This window comes from Mugil cephalus, chromosome 3 (assembly GCF_022458985.1).
Source record: "Mugil cephalus isolate CIBA_MC_2020 chromosome 3, CIBA_Mcephalus_1.1, whole genome shotgun sequence".
NCBI lineage: Eukaryota > Metazoa > Chordata > Actinopteri > Mugiliformes > Mugilidae > Mugil > Mugil cephalus.
This window is the reverse complement of record NC_061772.1, coordinates 29,700,909-29,721,045: the sequence shown is the minus strand read 5'-3', so window position 1 is coordinate 29,721,045 and position 20,137 is coordinate 29,700,909. Positions and strand designations below refer to the sequence as shown.

Genomic DNA, 20,137 nt, shown 5'->3' with positions numbered 1-20,137 from the left:
TTAGAATTGTTGGGCATTTACTAGCTAATGTTGACCTCTTGTTGTCTTGTGGAACGGCCCAATATCAAAATTTAGTTTGGAAATCTGTATCATTTTGTAGTTTTATAAATAAAGTTACCAAATTCTAATAAATTAACTCCTATTAATCACTAACTTAAAAGAAGAACCGCTGGCTGGTATTAACTGTGAATTAAGGACATTTTTAAGGAAGCAGTGTCTAAATAAAAGTAGATTCAAGCTGTTTTAACCTATAAACTGAATATCAAGACTTTTTCTCAGTAACTCGCTTGAAAAAGATGAAACGTCACACACACACACACCGAGCTGCATCAACCCCCAAAATTTAATTTAAGAGGAAGAACTTCAGTTTGCAGTCACTGCGACCGTCCATCAGTTCTAACATTTGGACGGAAGAGTAACAGCGAAGTGGTTATAAACATGTCGTCTGTCAGAGCAGAGCGATGACTGACAGTGATGGAGGCGTCTGCTGAGAAACGTCATTTGTTGGAGGACGGTTCAGTTGATTTAGAGATATTTGTTCTCTGGATTATTTACAATCAGGACGACAGGCTGAAGGAATATGAGCCTTGACATTTCATCAGGGCTGCGATTGTTTTGGAATGTCATGTGCAAAAAGGAGTTATTTTTGCACAGTAAGCCAATTAAAGTGCGCTTTTTGTAGGACGGAATACTTTCTAAACGTTTACATGTTTAAAATAGCTTTTTGTCTTTAAAGAATAAAAAATAAAAGCAGCTTTTCTTTTTTCTGGAGCATTTCATGAGATCAGGGAAATGCATCTTCCTATGCATCTCATATATTCTGGACAATAGAGCTTCCTGCATGGTCACTTTCCTCATATTTCATACGACTCCTAAATCCCATGATGCATTTCACTTTGGTCATTTACTCTGGTCGACATGCTTCCTTCAAGCTTATTCTCCCACTTTGAGCTAAATTCACCCAAGTTAAAACACTAAAGCTCTCCCCTAGTGGTTTGCAGCTACGCAGGAAGTCAAGCTTTCCGTTTACAAAACCAAAATGATCTGCATGAAGAGACACCACTGGGGATCAAGAGATTCAAACACGAACATGGCTGCCGTTAACGCTTCAGAATGTAAAATTAAGACATGAAGGCTGAACTTCAAACCCATAAAAACGCTGCATTTCCGGTGAGGTTTTCAAACTGCAGTCAGTCTGAGGCGGATGAAGCAGAAGTCATCAGCGTGACGCTGTGTGCGCTCAGTTCATCCAGGCGTAGTCGTACAGGCCGTTCTCCTTCCACAGCTCGCAGCGAGCGGCCGAGTAGTTCTGGGACGGCTTCAGGCCGTCCGACAGCAGAGCAATGGCTGCTGGGTACTCGGGCCACTCCTTCTCCATCCTTCCTGGAAGACGAAAGATGAAAGAGTTGCATTTTCAAATCTTCCCCTAAGTGTCTTCTCTGACGCACAGAGACAAAGCTTCATGTTCATTGTGACTGATTAACGGTGCAGATTGTTACTGGCTGAGCTGTTTTCACCTCTTCTCTTTGTTGCCAGTTACAACAATCAGCTGGAGTTGGTCGAATTTACAGCGTCTCCAGATTCCTGTAATATTATACTGTGCTGCTCCCTCCATCATGGAGTCAGACAGTTTTTAATATCATCCAGACTCAGCTGTTTCATGTAGAACTGCTTTTAAATCCTGACAAAACTAAGGTGATGTTGTTTTCTAACAGGCCAGATCCTGACAACACCTTAGATGTTACAACTCAAGGAAGGAAACTAGAGATCGTCTCCTGCTATAAATATCAAGACGACCGTCTGTCTTTTAAACTTCAAGCGAAAAATCTTATCAAAAAGCCGAGTTTAAGGTTAGTGTTTTATTTTAGAAACAGGAGTCGATTCTCCGTTAACAGAGAGAAACTAAACTCCAAACTACGACTGATGAACCAAGTACGAGGGAGCTTCCTAGCCTTCCAGCCAATAGTAGCTACTCCTAGCTTCTCAGCTAATAGTAGCTACTCCTAGCTTCTCAGCTAATAGTAGCTACTCCTAGCCTTCCAGCTAATAGTAGCTACTCCTAGCTTCTTAGCCCCCCAGCTAATAGCAGCTACTCCTAGCTTCTTAGCCCCCCAGCTAATAGTAGCTACTCCTAGCTTCTCAGCTAATAGTAGGTTCTCCTAGCTACCTAGCCCCCCAGCTAATAGTAGCTCATCTGAGCTACGTAGCCCCCCAGCTAATAGTAGCTCATCTGAGTTACCTAGCCCCCCAGCTATTAGCAGCTACTCATAGCTTCTTAGCCCCCCAGCTAATATCAGCTACTCCTAGCTTCTTAGCCCCCCAGCTAATAGTAGCTACTCCTAGCTTCTCAGCTAATAGTAGGTCCTCCTAGCTACCTAGCCCCCCAGCTAATAGTAGCTCATCTGTGCTACGTAGCCCCCCAGCTAATAGTAGTAGCTCATCTGAGCGTCCTAGCCTCCCAGCTTTTTTTTTTTTTTTTGGAAAAGAACAATTATATGTGGTTCATTGTATTTCTGTTTATCATACTTAAAAAGAAAACTTGAAGTTAAATTTGATTGATATAATTTGTGAAGAAGCATTTTTGCTTCTTCTTGTCTCGTTTCGAACAAACAATTTATTTTTGTAAAAAGATGAGAGTGTGTTTGACATGATATTGTTCCGTTTTTGTTTTTTATTCTTATGTTTGTTTTGTTTTATTATGTTCAAGGTGAAGTTAGATCATTGTTCTGAATGGAACTAACCTGGTACAGTAAAGTTTAAAAATGACCACTTTTGACCACAGAAAAACAAATGCTAAAAGAAGTTAGACAGGGGGGAAAGTTGGCACCTGTTTTGGCGAAGTTGACGAGGTGCCGTGTGATGAGCTCCTGGAAGCTCTTGTCTTTATCGGAGAGAGGTTTTCCCAGCGCGGCCTCCAGCCCTCCGAAGAAAGCCACGGCGTCCAGGCAGTGGAAGGAGAAGCGGCTGGGGAACGCCAGCAGGTCTCCGGACGCGTTGATCGGCCCTGACGGCACATACGTCACCACGTAGCGATACACGGGGCTGCTGAGGGCGTCTGGGAACCAAGAAGGAACAGAGTGTGTACAAACCCTGTTCACTCATCATGTGCTGCTTTGCTCTATTCACTTATTTAATTCGAAAGGAATCAGTACTTTGCTGAAAACAACATTAGCATCATGAGCCTCCAAAGCCTCTGATTTATCCTTCAGCTTCAGCCCAGATTGGCCGGGATTCAAAGAAAACACGCTGAACAACATAAAAAAGTCAAGCGACGCAAACGGAAAAGAAAAAAATAATCAGCCAGGATGCCCTGCAGCCACCTCTAACAACATCTAAATGTCATTTTAGTCAGAGCTTCACCACTGAGTGAGTTTAACAAGCCCCGGAGGCACAGAAACTACACGAAGCCCCATTCTGCTGCAGCAAAAAAAAAAAGAAAGAAAGAAATATATATATACAAAAACTCACTCAAGAGCTGCAGCAGCTAAACCAAGAGAACGGTGTAATGTACACTAATGCTCTAATATACTAATGTACTACAGGGAGGCAGAACATTTAACTTCTGGTGTCAGCAGGGGAAAACACTCACAGCTTTTCAGAGACTAATGAACTCTCCAGGGACTAATACTTTCAGGGTGAAGAATGTAATAAGAAATTATAAGAGAAAGAGTCACTGTAGTTAATTTACTCATGTTGAGCATTTACATTTTATTTTACTTCGCTTGAATTCAGAACGAGGAATTATTCAATTACCAATTTAACCATTTAATTAAACTTCAATTTAAACAAAAACTATTTTTACAGTAAACAGTACATTATACTCTACTCTTTCTGACAACAGTGAAAAACAAACGAGGGCTTGGATGATGCCTTCACGAAAACTCAGAAATTCCTTATTCCAACTCAGAAAATTCAGACTTTCGATATCATAGTTTTCACGTTACAGGTTAACTCAGAGGAGAACAATACGTTTGGCATGTTGTCACGTTTGCAGAACATTAAAATATGTGCAGCAGATATTTATTTTTATTTTGGAAGCAGTAATTTCCAAGTTTGACGACTCAGAGCTTATTTTTTTCCCCAAGTTGTCCGCCCTACTTCTAGCCTCCCAGCTAATAGGAGCTCCTCTTAGCTTCCTAGCTAACAGTAACTCCTACTAGCTTCCCAGCAAATAGTAGCTCCTCCTAGCTTACTAGCTAATAATAGCTCCTCTTAGCTTCCTAGCTAATAGTAGCTCCTATTAGCTTCCTATCCTCCCAGCTAATAGTAGCTTATCTGAGTTTCCTGGCCTCCTAGCTAACAGTAGCTCATCCTAGCTTCCTAGCTAATAGCAACTCCTCCTAGCTTCACAGCTAATAGTAGCTCCTCCTAGCTTGCTATCCTCCCAGCTGATAGTAGCTCATCTGCGCTTCCTATCCTCCCAGCTAATAGTAGCTCATCTGAGCTTCTTGGCCTCCTAGCTAAATGTAGCTCCCCCTAGCTTCCTATCCTTCCAGCCAACAGTAGCTCATCCAAGCTTCCTAGCTTATAGTAGCTCCTACTAGCTTCCTATCCTACCAGCTAATAGTAGCTCATCTGAGCTTTCTAGCCTCCCAGCTAATAGTAGCTAGTAGCTGATTTAAAGGACTTGGCGTTAGGAGTTTACCTGCGGCCCTCCTGGCCAGGTCGTTGTTGGGGCATGTGACCCTGATGTCCGACACCATGGTGGTGTAGGACCTCTCTGGACAGCGGTCTGTGGTGGGACAGTGCTCCGAGCTGGGATACTGGAGCAAAGCATCATGGGAGAGATTCTTACTGAAAGACTGAAGCTTCTCTGAAGGGACAGAAGAAGAAGAAGAAGAGAACAGGTGATATGAACAAATATACTGTACAGAGCATGTGTAGAATATGATATGATGTCAACAAGAGATATAAAACTAAAAGTGTTTATTAAAACTACATTTAACACCAACTCTTCTTAATGTTCACTGTGTTTTGTTTTTCTTTTATGTGACTGTGTAGAAAGTCAGGACAGGAAGGGTCGATATGTGACGTGCACCTTTTAATAAACTTGTTAATCCTCTTTCTATTTTTGGCAACACTGCTGTTACCTCCACATACAACAGGCCAGAAAACATTTGATGGAAAACCTTTAAAAGCTTTTCCAGTGACCTCAGGGAAACAAGCCGTCTCCTTTATTTTGTATTTGTACTTTTTAGTCACAGCGCATCGTACAAACCCTTTTAAAAAAGGCTCTCCAGCCCCCGAACGAGGACGACCTTTTAATGACGGCGCTGTCGAGATGCTCATGTGATCATGTGTGAGTTAAATTTAAATTTAAAGACCTTTTCATTAAAAGGAAAAAAAAAAATGTTCCCATGGCGACAGAAAACGTCTAGTCTGCCGCCCAGAGCGGCCATTAAATATTCACAGGCCTTCTGTGCACATCAGCTAGCACTAAAAGCTAAGCATGAACACACATTCACAGTGTTAACATGCACTCATTAATGTCCACACGGCAGCTGTTACCTGTGACAAACCACTTGTAGTCGCCCCAGGTCCACATGGAGATGTTTCCAGCCGGAGGACTGAGGAGGAAACACAGGAGGACTGAGTGGAGGCGGAGCTCACAAATCAGCGAAGAGACCTGAACCAGGCGAGTCCTCACCTGAAGTCAACCTCCTGCGCCGTCGTCCCGATGAGGAACGGGACGTCGCTGTGGTTCATTTTCTTCTCCCACACCTCGAACGGTGGAGCTTCCAGGACGTACCCGTCCACCACTGCGACCGGCCCGACGAGGCGCCCTCTAGTGGGGAGATCCAACATGTCATCTGCCGCCCAGAAGGGGTACTCCTGCCACGGGACGGCCTGAGACAATCAACGATATTACTGGGTTAAAGACATCTCTGGTATTTGGACCCAAAAGTCGCACCACAAAGACGACAACCAACAACCAACCAGGACATCCAAACTACGACCCACAAGCCAAGCGCTGGGAAGCTTCCTAGCCTCCCAGCTAATAATAGCTCCTCCTAACTTCATAGCCTCCCAGCCAATAGTAGCTCCTCTGAGCTTCCTAGCCTCCCAGCTAATAGTAGCTCCTACTAGCCTCCCAGTTAATAGTAGCTCTTCCTAGCTTCCCAACTAATAGTAGCTCTTCCTAGTCTCCTAGCTAATATTAGCTTCTCCTAGCTTTCCAGCTAATAGTAGCTCCTCCTAGCTTCCTAGCCTCCCAGCTAATAATAGCTCCTCCTAACTTCCAAGCCCCCCAACTAATAGTAGCTCCTCCTATCTTCATAGCCTCCGAGCCAATAGTAGCTCCTCTGAGCTTCCTAGCCTCCCAGCTAATAGTAGCTCTTCCTAGCTTCCCAACTAATAGTAGCTCTTCCTAGTCTTCCAGCTAATATTAGCTTCTCCTAGCTTTCTAGCTAATAGTAGCTCCTCCTAGCTTCCTAGCCTTCCAGCTAATAGTAGCGCTTCCTAGCTTCCTAGCCTCCTAGCCTCACAGCTAATAGTAGCTCCACCTAGCTTCCTTGCCTCCCAGCTAATAGTAGCTATTCTTAATGGTCTAATGGACCACAGGTTTACTTGTGTTTCACTGTATTGTACCATTTTGTTTTAACAGCAGAAGTTTAACAGTCTACAGTCTTGAACAAGGCAGTTCAGTACTCACAAAACAAGATTAATTAATTAATTAATTAATTAATTAATTAAAATACCATTTAAAAGTCCGTGCTTCATCTAACTTTTAAAATCCTCCAGCTTCTCGTCTTAATCTGCTGCTACAATAAATTACGACTCTTCTATTTAATTGTGATTTATGCATCTAAACAGGACTAAAGAAGTCGTCAGTAAAACAAGAATCAAACATGTGAATAAGAAGAAAAGAGAAAGTTCAGAAATAAGATGGAAGACATGCTCTTTTCTGTCTTCTTGAGTGGCAGCTTTAGACATTTACTGTGACATTTTAAAACCTAATAAGAGTCACGTGCAGCTGCACTTATGAAAGTTCAGCAGCACGTCGTCACTTCATAACGTACATTATTCATCATTCAGACACACGGGCAGAATTGATGCTCTCCTTAAATTAACTAGTTTTTCTTCTCCGTGGAGAATCTTCTCTTTCATATATCCTGACGAGGCTTCAGAGGGATTTAGGGGGAAATACCTGTTCTGTCATTTATTCTTTAATTTTGATGGTGAAATTAGAGACCTTCCTAGGTCCCAATATGCGGATGTGACACTAAAATGACACCATTAAAATGAAAAAGCAATTTGAAATGTTATCAAAACGTCTTTCCTGATCATTAAGATGAGCTACGGTTTATATATCTGAACAGTCAAATATTAAAGAGGACGTTAAAGCCAATGACTTCCCTGCTGTCGCTTCCTGTTATTAAGATTCTGGCTGGTACCTGCAGGACTTGTTTGATGGAGAGACGTCGGAGACAGGCCGCGTCTCTGCAGCCCGTCTTCTTCAGGAACGCCAGGTTGTCGGACTCGGCTTGTTGCAGCGTCGCGTTGTAGACGTACGAGCCGCTCATGTCCACCGCCGCGTGGAAGAGTCCTGTGGCCAGCGGGGACGTCATCATGGTCCACACCGAGGTCCCGCCTTCACCACACCACACAACACAAACAGATGACTTTCCTCCATATTTTACACCCCCAGATGTTTTACAGCAGACGTCTTCAATGTTTTTCAGGCCAAGGACCCTCAAACTGTTGGGCTGCACCTTTACCAATCAGCCACTTTGTAACAACACATTTGGATCAGTTTGAAACTGCCAAACCTGAAACATTATACAAGTTTCTGTGAGATGGAGCAAAATGGAAAGAAATGCAGCATCATTTGTATGAGATTTATTGTAAAATGTGGAATGCATGAAGACAAGCTGGGAAACAGAACTGGGTTCTGAATAGCAGAAGACATCTGGGAGGGAAGCCTGAAATGTGTCAACATTTGCTCTCTGAATGCCAGAGACCGATAGAGCCCGTTTAAATCTCTGCATAGGTTACATCACTCAAGGCTTAAACTACACAGACATTCTTCCAGAAATATCAGCCATCTGCTAAAAACGTGATCACACGGAGGCAGAATTACTTCACAGCTACACGCTATGTCCCAAACTACTGTCTACTACTGTCCCAAACTAGAAATATTCTTGGTTCTTAGGTTTACAATAAAACCAGATCCACTCCTGATGGTCCTGGGGGCATCAGGGAACTCTGTAAGTCTGCAAAATACTTTTTCTTTTTTCTTTTAGGGCCTGGGTAACTGCACTGATACTTCACATCGTGAAAGGATTCGATGTAACTCTGAAGACCTGGAATCCAATGACCTCATATTTAGGACAGAATGTAACACAACCCTGAGTAGCACCTGGTGGACAGATACTATATTTTGATACTACTTTAAAATATTTGAAACATGAAATGCACCTTTACCACATGTGTTGCCTAGATACGCCAGCAGACGGCGCCATGTTTTTCTTATTTTAGTTGTGCATGTTTAGGAGCTCTTGTTTACCCTTTACTGTTTCTGTCCCAACACACCGTGACCTCCAGGTTTCGTGTGGTCTGTTTTGCTCATGTGTGAGTAATTAGCGGCCGTATAACAGCGCACGGTGAAGCTCATGTACGTAGCCACTCTGTTAGTTAACTCAATCCACCAGCACAGACCTGGAAGCGTTACACATTTATAAATATTCATTATGATTATATAATTTCATTCAATATTAAGCTATCCCTAATCCCTTTACTAAAGCATGTTGGACTCGTGTTAACGTTGTTGTGACTGTAAGGTCCACGAGTCTGTTTTGCCGCTTTGTTTTAATTTGTATTTGAGGTAAGTGTTTGGCTTCGTTAGGTTATTGGATTAATTTCAAGGTAGGATTGTTCTGTTTGTTATTTTGGCCTCGGTCCACCCCGAAGCAATCATTTACTCACTTTTAATTAGTTTCACTTTTGTAAATAAATAACTTTCTTTATATTGTGTCCCTTTGTGTCCTGGTGGCTGCCTGGGACCAGGGGAAGACGGGGGCCTCATCATGTTGAGTCCTAGACATGTTGTGCCCCCAGACGGGACGTAACAACATGTATTTAAAGAAATTTAAATTTGTGTAGGGAAAATTTAAAAAATATATATAAAAAATGTCTAATCAAGCAAAGGTTTTGCGACCCCCTGTTGAAGAACTATGTTTTAGTCCTAATTACTATGTTTTAGTCCTAATTACTGTGTTTTAGTCCTAATTTCTGTGTTTTAGTCCTAATTTCTATGTTTTAGTCCTAATTACTGTGTTTTAGTCCTAATTTCTATGTTTTAGTCCTAATTACTACGTTTTAGTCCTAATTACTATGTTTTAGTCCTAATTACTATGTTTTAGTCCTAATTACTGTGTTTTAGTCCTAATTTCTGTGTTTTAGTCCTAATTGCCCTTCGGGGATAAATAAAGTTTTTGATTAGAGTGAAACCAGGACGGAGCTTCTTCTGTTGGACTTGTTATCCACATGCTGGATTTGGTCCTGGACAGTGTTTCTTCCAGGTAAATGTTTGATTTCTGTTTGGTTTCTGCTTATAAACCTATAAACTGTGTAAGTTTCCATGAACTTCCAGCTCTGAGAGGGTGTTAGTAACCTTTAGTTTCCATGTTCTCACTGAGTCTGCTGTGCTTCCTCTCACGTAGACGTGACTCTTAGGTTCATGGTGACTCTCCACATGATCATTCAGATCCAGTTACAATCAGGACAAGTCACTGAAGCTAATTAACGCAGAATATGGTAAAAACATCCTCAAACTTAATACAACAACTATTTTCAGGGCAAAGACCTCAAACTGATGGAGAGACTAAGTAGAGACTCCTACCTACTATATGTGTCCTATATTAAACTCAGCCTAGTGCTATTTATAAATATACATTATTATTATCATTTTACATTCAGTATTAAGCTATTTAAATAATACACAGGTTCAAATGTGCAGCAGTAGGGCGGCTGTGCAACTACTGTAAACATACACATACAGACAAACATGGGATTTCACTTGGTGACTGAACAGATTCTCTGTAAATTTGTGGGGCAAAAATTTAAAAAATGTCCCATCAACCAAAGGTCTGCGACCCCCTATGGGCCACGGACCCGCGTTGAAGACCCACGTAATAGAATATTATAATAGAATATTTGAATCAGTGTCTCCAATGTGTGATAGAAGCAATAGAGCTGGAGGTTCACTTTCACATATTTAATTGGTTTTCTAAGCAATATAAAATAAAAAATACTGGACTGTAAACTGGCTATTTTTAGTTCCTCCATAAGGACATTGACCTTCCATCCCACTGTAAACACACTCTCAATACAGGCACGGCAGCAGCCGAGACATTCTCCATCATCCCTCTGTTTTTACTTTTTATTCATATCCTTTACAGTATCATGAGACAGAAGGCACATGGCTGCTCTGACTGTAGTTTATATCCTCATATAACCTCTGTCTCTCCTCATATTAGTTCATTTACTTCATTTATCAGATGCCGTTAAGCTTTTTTGGATGTAGTTTTTTGTGTGTATTTCAGTAAGAAGAGAAATGCTCCGACATAGAAACACAAGGAACAAAGTTTAGATCTGGACTGGCCAGAAGAGTACAGATGTGAGATTTGCATCTTTTTCAGATGGATGACATGTATATGTACGACATGTATATGTACGACATGTATATGTACGACATGTATATGTCTGCTACCAGTCAAAAGTTTTATTGAATCTATTTTTATTGAAATGTTTGCAGTATAATGTCTCATTTTACTCTGAAATGAAAACACAGACCAAATTAACAACTGAAATTAAAAAAGAAATGATGGAATCGATATATAACCCAAAATATATTCTAAACTTTGGTCTTCAGAGAACTGTGTGTCTCTTGTAGGGAGCTTTGCTTTCACTCTTCTGTCCAGTTCATCACCAACCAGCTCCATGGGGTTAAAGTCTAGAGACTGTGTTCAACGTTTTCAAGCTTTCCATCTTGTTTTTACCCTGAGGTAAATTCTGGTAGAGCTTGGACTAGAGATCCTGTGCTGCTGGAGACACTGTGGACCGTGCAGCCCATACATAGCCCCACTAGCAGAGTACTGCACCTGGAAAATGCTTTTTTTTTGTTCTTTTTTTTAAAACTCTATTTACTTTATCACTCAGCACCAGCACATTACAGTAATTATCAACTGTCCTAAACTTCACTGTTGTTGCTAAGTAGCTAATAGTGCAGGTTCTCAATCAAACACAACAAATGTTCTCGGTTAAACTGAGACTTGTAACATTTGTTGTCATTGCGTCATGTTTATTATGTACATGAAGGGATAAAAAATAGTATCGGCTCCAAATATCGGCTCGGAAAAATGGGCAGCACGTATCAGCCTATGAAATCTGTATCAGCCCAAAAAAAATCCATATCGGCCGATCTCGAGCTTGGGCTAAAGTTTCGGGTCATTATCTTCCTGTAGGATGAAGCTCTGACCAACTGAGCTCATTCATGAGGACAGTGACTCTTGCTTCTTTTTTCCACACTTTATAATATCTTTTACATATTTTTATGGACTTAATGTACATTTATTTTACTGTTTTCATACCTGAGCTTTGCCCAAATATGGTGACTCTTCCCGGATCTCCTCCAAACGCATGGATGTTCCTCTGGACCCACTTCAGAGCTGCGATCTGGTCCAGGAAGCCATAGTTCCCTGCAGAGCAAGGGATCGATTAGCAACAAGAACCCGCTTTGATGTGGCCGTCTTTCTTTTTCTTTCTTTCTTTCTTTCTCTCTTTCTTTCCGGCGTCCCATTTTCAGAGGCCAAACCAGCTTAGACTAAATTTAACTCATTTCGAGCAGAGGGAGCGAGGAAACGGGGCAGGGAATTAGTGAGTGTTCAAAATTAGAGATGTGAGAGAAGAAGAAGAAGAAGCTCCTGGAAGATAAAACGTGGCCTCGTGCGAACCGTCATCACGCCATCGTGTCGTGTCTTTCACGCTCGCTCATTTACCGGGTCGGTTCCCATCAAGGTCACAGCGAGCTTGTTTGGATTATGTAACAGAAATTGCCCGACTTGACTCACAACACGACAATTTGTGTCCCACGGAGACGAGGCCGCCTCAGAACGGAGCTGCTCCATTTATCCAGATCACATTAACTCTCATTAAGTATTCACGTCTTAATGGAAGCGTATGGACTTTTCAGCATTCAATAGAACTGGGAGCACAACGTAAACACCATAAATATTAAAAGGCTCTCCTTAAGTGGTAAATGGCTTGTCATTACAACTTCTAACACACAACACAGTGTAACTCAAGCTGTTAAAAGCTCCCACCAACTAATTCTTGAACTTCATGATCCTAATTTGTGCTTTTAATGGAGTATTGTACTTTACTCCAGTGAATCTGTCCAGTAGTCGTCCTGATATTTCTCCTCTGGTGGAACAATAACACACCTGAAAACAAGTTTTTAGTTAAGGTTTGTAGTTTGTAGCTCCTTCTATCTTTCTAGCCTCCCAGCTAATAGTAGTTCCTCCTAGCTTCATAGCCTCTCAGATAAAAGTAGCTCCTTCTAGCTCCTTAGCCTCACAGCTAATATTAGCCCATCCTTGCTCCTTAGCCTCACAGCTAATAATAATTCCTCATAGTTTCATAGCCTTCCAGATACAAGCAGTTCCTCCTAGCTTCCTAGCCTTCCAGCTAATAGTAGCCCCTCCTAGCCTCCTAACTAATAGTAGCTCCTCAGAGCTTCCTAGCCATTCAACTAACAGTAGCTCCTCCTAGCTTTGTAGCCTTCCAGCTAACAGTAGCTCTTCCTAGCTTCCTAGCCTCCCAGCTAATAATAGCTCCTCCTAGCTTCCTAGCCTTCCAGTTAATAGTAGCTCCTCTTGCTTCCTAGCTAATAGTAGCTCCTCCTAGCTACCTAGCCTCCCAGCTAATAATAGCTCCTCCTACGTTCTTTCCTAGTCTTCCAGGTAATAATAGCTCCTTCCTAGTTTCCTAGCCTCCCATTTAATAGCAGCTTCTCCTGCTTCCTACCCTCCTAGCTACTAGTACCTCCTCCTAGCTTCCTAGCCTCCCAGCTAATAGTAGCCCCTCCTAGCCTTCTAGTTAATAGTAGCTCCTCCTAGCTACTCAGCCTCCCAGCTAATAATAGCTCCTCCTACCTTCTTTCCCAGTCTTCCAGGTAATAGTAGCTCCTTTGTAGCTTCCTAGCCTCCCATTTAATAGTAGCTCCTTCTACCTTCCTAGCCTCCCAGCCACTAGTAGCTCCTCTTAGCTTCCTAGCCTCCCAGCTAACAGTAGCTCCTCCTTGCTTCCAAAGTCTAATGGACCTTCAGACATCGATCAAAAACACTGCAACATGGAGTCACATTCAGGGAGGAAATAATGAGTGAAGATATTCTCTAGTGTTTATTACGCTCAGTTCACCCGAGGCATCACAGTGCTGTCTGTTATGGAAAAAGATCAAAGGGATTTTGAATCCGGTGTAAATTCATTATTTTAGTTAAAACGCTGTGTGTGTCCTCGACTGACCTGATGTGTTTTTTGGAGAACCTGCTCTCAGCATCTCCAGAGCCAGGAAGCCGAAGGCGTTGAGCCTGTAGTTAAAGCTGACGTAAACCATGCCCGTGTCGGCGGCGAGCTTCTCCGTGGGCGAGTATCCCTGATAGTCTCCACTAAGCATTTGCAGGTATCCTCCGTGGATCCAGACCATGACGGGGAGCTTGGCGCTGGGCTGCAGCGTGGGCGTCCACACGTTGACGAAGAGGCAGTCCTCCTGGCCCATCACCTTACCCGTGCTCCTCAAGGGTCGGACCTGGGGGCACATGCTGCGGAAGCGGCTGGCGTCGCCCACCCCGCCCCTGCACACGGGCTCAGCTGGAGGAGCCCAGCGTAGACCTCCAACGGGCGGAGCAGCGTAGGGCATGCCTCGAAAAGAGTACGCTCCATTTTTCTGCAAAACAGAGATAAATACACTGGTTGCAACCTGCTTTTAAGATATTTATTTACGTTATATTTGCAATGTTTGTCTACTTTATGTTTGCTGTACAGGCTTTTATGCACTTTCTGCAGCCACAGTTTCCACATTTGATTTCATATGCCTGTATTTAATGCTTAATCATTTTCCACAGAGCCATGTTTAGCGTAAATTTAGCCTAAACTGAGGAACATACTTGTGGTAATACATGTATTAGCAGAAATGACTTTCATTCTACTATATCAGATCAAGTGTTGGTGTATAAATACCCAAAGGACCATTGACTTTCAAAGCTTTTTGGAGAACGAGAAACTTACAATTAAACAGCAAACATTCAAATAGAGACTATAGTCAATAGTAGTGTATTCATTTGAATGAACTGTTGTATTTCAGATCAACTGCTGCTGCAAAGTGAAAAGTCAAAAGTAAAATGTCAACAGGCTTGTGTGTTTGCTAAACTCTGCGTCCAGTTGTTGAGCTTTTGTATAAACTGTGTATTTGTGTTGTGTAAACTGTAGTCGTTGCAGAAGGGAAAGATGTTCAAATGACACCTAAAGCTTAATAGTTAACAAACTTCTTTGTGCTGAAAAGTTCAAATTATAAGAAAAATTAAACGTGAAGAGAAGCACGAGTCTGATATTAATTCATTAATAATTAAAATATGAACACATGTTTGTCCTGACGCTGCAGCTGCAACTAGTCAAAGAGACACAAGTCTGAGTTGTGACATCTTGTTAGAGTCTGGTCGACATAAGGAATTTAGGATTACGTAACGTAAGAACTGTGCAGTACATATTCTTTACTGTGCACTTGTTCTATCGTGTATAATTTACTGTGTTGAAGTATGAGGTAACAACTATAAACATCCACTAATCATCTTACAAAAAAAAGCAATAAGAATCATTCACAAGGTTGGATATCTAGAACAAATTCACTATTTATAAACTGGTAAAACTTATAGGTGTTATTGAACTGCAAACAGCACAAATAATACACGGGGCCAAAAATAATTCACCACCACCTTCAATCGAAAAAACTTTTTAGAAATCGACATTGGGGGTTATTATTTGAGAGGAAATTTTAATTTTTAAATTCACAGGTCACGCACAAGACTGAAAAGGTTTCATGGTGTGGTGTTTAATTATTGAATGGGTTACAGATGGATGTGAAGTAATGCTCAGACCTGATGAAACTTTAAGAAATGTATAAAAATATAATACTGAGCAGATATGTGGATGAAACAGGAAGTATCAAACTAAATAAAAATTACTAAGAATTATTAATTTTTGTTAGATCGTTAAAGTTTTGGCATATAAACTGTTTCCTTTTGTAAAATATGGAAACATTCATATTGATGGAGAACAAGCAGTAGATATGTTTTACTTCCTCCCACTCCTTTTTGAATATATTGCACAATAAATAAACATTTATGGTCTGAACTCACGTGTCTCCCTCTGAAGTCTCCACAGTCCGTGGTCACCTGGGCGAGTCCCGGCGGCAGCGTCTGGGCCACGTAGCCCAGGTAGGTGGCGAGGACCAGCAGGGCGAACACCGCCAGGCAGATGAGGAGGATGCAGCGGCGGGACAGCACCAGCAGGGGGCTGACGTACTGTCTGTGACGGACGTACTGCACCTCCTCCTCCTCCTCATCCTGCACCAGGTAGCGGTACTCGTTCCTCTCATGGACCTCGAACGCATCCTCATTCATCTTCACTCTGGAGGGGGAAAGAAAAGTAAAGTGTGTTGTTGGCTGTTTGCTTTTAGTCGAGGTGCTGAAAGCTGAATCGCTGCCTGGTTCTTTGGAGTCTTTTAGCATGATGCTACCACAGCCGTGCTTCACAGAACGGTTCCTATTGCAGGTGATGAGCATTTAAACAGACTCGGTGCTTGAAGTTCTGCACAAATAGGTCGTACACTCTCTTAAAATGCAAACTTAATTTATCAGACAGGTCTCCAAAGGGGACTAATTTGAATTTAATCAAATAATTAAATGACATGATGAAGACAGGTTCTGAAGCTCAATTTAGTGTCTCCTGGTGACTACTGGTCAAAACTGGTCAAAGAAGAAGAGTGTGAGTCTGCTCCCCGATATTATTATTCATATTTATATTTAAAAACAGACTTTTTGTGTTTTTTATACCCAGAAAATGATCAGCACGGTTTGAGAGTGAAGATATCGATGACCCAACCACACTTCCTCCCGACTCACCCACGTTTTCATTTGATTAATACTACGCTCTGCTCTACCTCCACCAGCTACAAGTAAATGTTGGATTATACACAGCATTTATTTTTTAAAATAGTTTTTACGACTCTCACGTTCCCACGGGACCCCTTTACAGAGTGGTTGGCATGGCAACTGGAGATCACCATTATCCTCCTGAGACCCGAGCTTTTATTTTCTATGTATTTTTAATTTCTCCAAGGTATCTGGGATTAGTAGCATCCAAGAAGAATAAAAAACAAACAAAAAAAAATGTCCTCATGTGTGGACACAGGGATGATTTCACTGTATATTACAATAACGTGGCCAATGTGTAACAAAATATAAAACTATATATTTCAGAACTTTGCTGTGCAAAAACAAGATTGCAGCCAATAATATCCCAACGTCCTCAAACGAGTACTTGCTAACTGGTGACATTGTAGCTCGTTACTACTGACAGAATTTGTTAAATCACATCAAACTAGAGAAGTTAATAAGTATAAATAAACAAGTTACAAATCTGATGAGCTTGTGTACTTTGTTCACTTTCATCACTTTCATTATCCGCTGCACAACGGATCCGCTGAAATCATGTTCTTACACCGACTAGTGTAGTGACCCTTTTCTACCACTAGATGGCAGACTAAAACGTCCACTTATGAGGACAAGAGGTCTAACTGAAGCAGAATAAGCTGCCACAGACATAAAACCCAATGTCCCCATATGAGGACGCAGGGCATCGGGAGGTTAAGCCACATCCTGTTTCTAAAGTGTCAAATAACTCGACACTTGAATGTGCATTAACGTTATATTTTGTCTTCACTTTAGAGGAGCTGCTCCATCTTTATGTACAGTCTATGGCTGTGAGCACTGCTCGATCTTTACACCTCCACGCTTCTGTGGGGATCCTGTGCTGGAAGTTCTGCACAAATAGGTCAGTTTTTGACTAATATCTAAACAGACACCTTTTATTCCCCTCCACTCAGGCTCTTAAACTCCTTTAAACGTAAACTTAATTCATCAGACAGCTCTCCAAAGAGGACTAACTGATGCAGAGCTGCCGAGACAGTCGTCCTTTCGGGAAGTTGCCCCATATCTGAAAGAGCTCCATTTAAAAAGTCGATGCTCCTGGGAACGCTCAGGAGCTTTAGAAAGAAACAATTTTGGTTCTATTCCCTGATCTATGGCTCACACATTTTTATCCCAGACGTCTGTGGAGACTTGTCGAACCTCACGGTTCAGCTGCAATATTGTATGGTGTCTTTAAAAACAAAGCCAAATCATGTCTGGTTCTAAACATATATCTATGATATTTATTAGTGTGTACTATCAAATCATTTCCGATATTTTTAAGACTCTTTAAATTATTATTACTTAGAAAAACGAGAAGTCCTAGACGCAGCTGCTTCTTTCTCACATGCGTTGGAGTTGAAATAAAGTTTGGCATGAAATCAAAATTACGTTCAGGTAAAGTATAAGTACTTGAGTTATTGTCCTAAAAGGAAAAGGGAAAAGGAAAAAAGGAATGTGAGGAACAATAAGCGGATACACAGGGAACACAAAACAAGTGTCAACAGATTCCAACCAGTCCAACCAGTACAACACAGATTTGGGTCAGTGCTCAGCCAAACAAAAAAGACGCAGAAAAAAATTAGTTATCTAAAGTTTCAGGACTGAAAACAAAAAATAAATTGCAGTTTCACCTTTTGACATGACTTTTGTGAAACCATGTTTTTTTTTTTTTAATCTGCTCAGATTCACAGTTTTCCAAACCGTAAACTTTCCTTTTCTGGCTCAACAACTTTAAATGTCACATTTCACACGAGTGCAGAAGAAATGACAAGTGCACTTTCATTACTCACCATGTCCTATAAACTCCCAAAACAAAACGGGAACACGCTCCAAACAAGAGGAAAACAAAAAGTTGACGCATTTAGTTCAGCGCTGCCTGGGCAGAGTGCGCATGCGCTTAACGGACGCTTGGCTTCTTAAAGGGACAGTACCCTAAAACTGGTTTCACCAACAGGTTAAGAAAACAAACTGACTTTAGACGCATCGTTGAGGTTAAAAATATCATAAACGGCCAATAAAACAACAATTTTAAATAAAATTAAAAGAAAAGCTTCCGTTTAAGTAATTAAATTGTTATTGGTGTGGACTGCATGATCCAGAGAGCATGGTGAAGAGAGGTTTTGAGGCTCTGTTTGGTGTCTTTGGTAGTGGCCATCTTGGTAGTTCAAGCTAGCAGCTAATCAAATAAGTAGAGCATGAGTTTTCCCTGATGTTACTTTTTAGCTTTTTTATTGCACCAATCAAATTTCTTGTATGTGTGAGCATATAAATCTGATTGTATGTGGTGGGTGATGCAGTTAATTTATTAATAATTCAAAAGAAGAGATCTAAAGAAATGCTCCTTATGCAGTTGTCATGAACAGAGAAATTAGCTATAGAGACCAAAACAAACTCACTTTTCGTATATTTTGTCACTTTTCATTTTCATGTTTGCTTCTTCTTGTGCAAGTTTAAAGACTGAACTGTGACCTCATTGAAAATTCCCACTTATAAGTTATGAATTATTTGTTTCCTTGTGAACGTGACAAACACAACACCATTTTAAGGGCACGTAAGTCAACATTTTTATATAAAAATGGCCAATATAGAAAAAACCTCTTGATCTCCCCCTGATGGCTGGTTGCAGTATAACCTCTGGCTTCTATATGTTGGCGGAACCAGACTAAAACACTTTTTCCAAATATGACTTATGTTAAAGAGCCGGATAAATCCACCTACTGTTCAAAGTATTGGAATTATTTTATAACTTTGTGTTGTGGATGTTATCTTTTTGTATATTTTTGTAAAATACAGTAGTTCAAAGGGGAAAATACTCTAGAAATACTCTTGTTTTTTCTTTGTGGCTTGTCACATGACTGGAAACCACAGTTTTAATCTTGTTTTACATTATTACATCTAGAGTCCATGCGGGTCAGCTGTTTTCTTGCAGTGATTTCACGTCTCATTTAACCACAGGGCAGGAACGGCCTCACCTGGCTCATTGCTCAGTTATCTACCTCTGAGTCGGTTATTTACCACAGTCGATGGATGCGGGGCCACAATGAGCCGAGAGTCCATTGAAGTGGCTCTGTAACAACCAAGGTAACAGAAACCACATTAGTAGAATCAATATGGATCGAAGCTGAGGACTGCCTGCTTGGACCCAGTTAAATGTTTTCACTAATAGTTTGATCAGGGGCATTGACTGAGAGTCCGGGATGGTTGGGTTCCTGCCCAGTCAGCCATTTTAATCATCGATACGCATCGACTTAGAAGAGACGCAGTGATGTCTTTAAATGTCTCATCCATGGAGGCAATAATTAGTTTGGTTTCAGTCTTTCGCTGTCAGTTTAACCCCTGAGACCACAGCTCATCATTCGGTTGCTGTATATGAATAGTCTGCAAAGAAAGATATTAAATGGTGATGAATCATTTGTACGTATCTGCTAGTTGCAAAGAGTATGTAAAGCTTTGTTTCCAGTGTCTGCTGTGAGCTCCTTGTAGCTGAATGTTTGTGGTAACAGCTGATCAGTTGGAGGAATTTGATCCCATTCCTCAGAACAGAACCAGTTCAGTTGTGAGATGTTGGTGGTTTCCTCTCATCAGCTGATGCTACAACATTTCTATTGGATTAAGGTCAGGACTTTGACCCAGTTTCTCTTCACATTCACCTCATGGACACATGTCGTTTGTTTTTGTTTTGTTTTTCATAAAAACTACAGTTACTTCAAGGAATCAAATTGGCATTTAAAGGGTTAAAATTCCTCAGAAAAATTGAATTTGTGGTAGTTTTGTAAAGTGCTGAAGTGGTTTAAGAGATTTATACAGAAAAAAATCAGAAAAAAGTATTAATCAATTAAGTTTTTGGACATATTTTTGTCCGGTAAAGTTACAAGAGGGCGATAAATTAA

At 41.2% G+C, this 20,137-nt stretch overlaps 1 protein-coding gene across 1 annotated transcript; it reads right to left on the bottom strand.

Annotated features, from left to right (window-relative positions):
- Positions 1 to 755: 755 nt before the first annotated feature.
- On the bottom strand, positions 756 to 18,135 carry si:ch211-71n6.4 (para-nitrobenzyl esterase). The gene is made up of 10 exons (XM_047581543.1): positions 18,038 to 18,135; positions 15,414 to 15,684; positions 13,525 to 13,945; positions 11,592 to 11,699; positions 7,395 to 7,591; positions 5,648 to 5,847; positions 5,509 to 5,567; positions 4,646 to 4,813; positions 2,828 to 3,055; positions 756 to 1,383 (listed from the first exon to the last, which is right to left on the bottom strand). Exons 2-10 carry the CDS (start codon positions 15,675 to 15,677, stop codon positions 1,241 to 1,243), a joined length of 1,788 nt encoding a protein of 595 aa, XP_047437499.1. The 5' UTR covers positions 15,678 to 15,684; positions 18,038 to 18,135; the 3' UTR covers positions 756 to 1,240.
- Between the last annotated feature and the right edge of the window lie 2,002 nt (positions 18,136 to 20,137).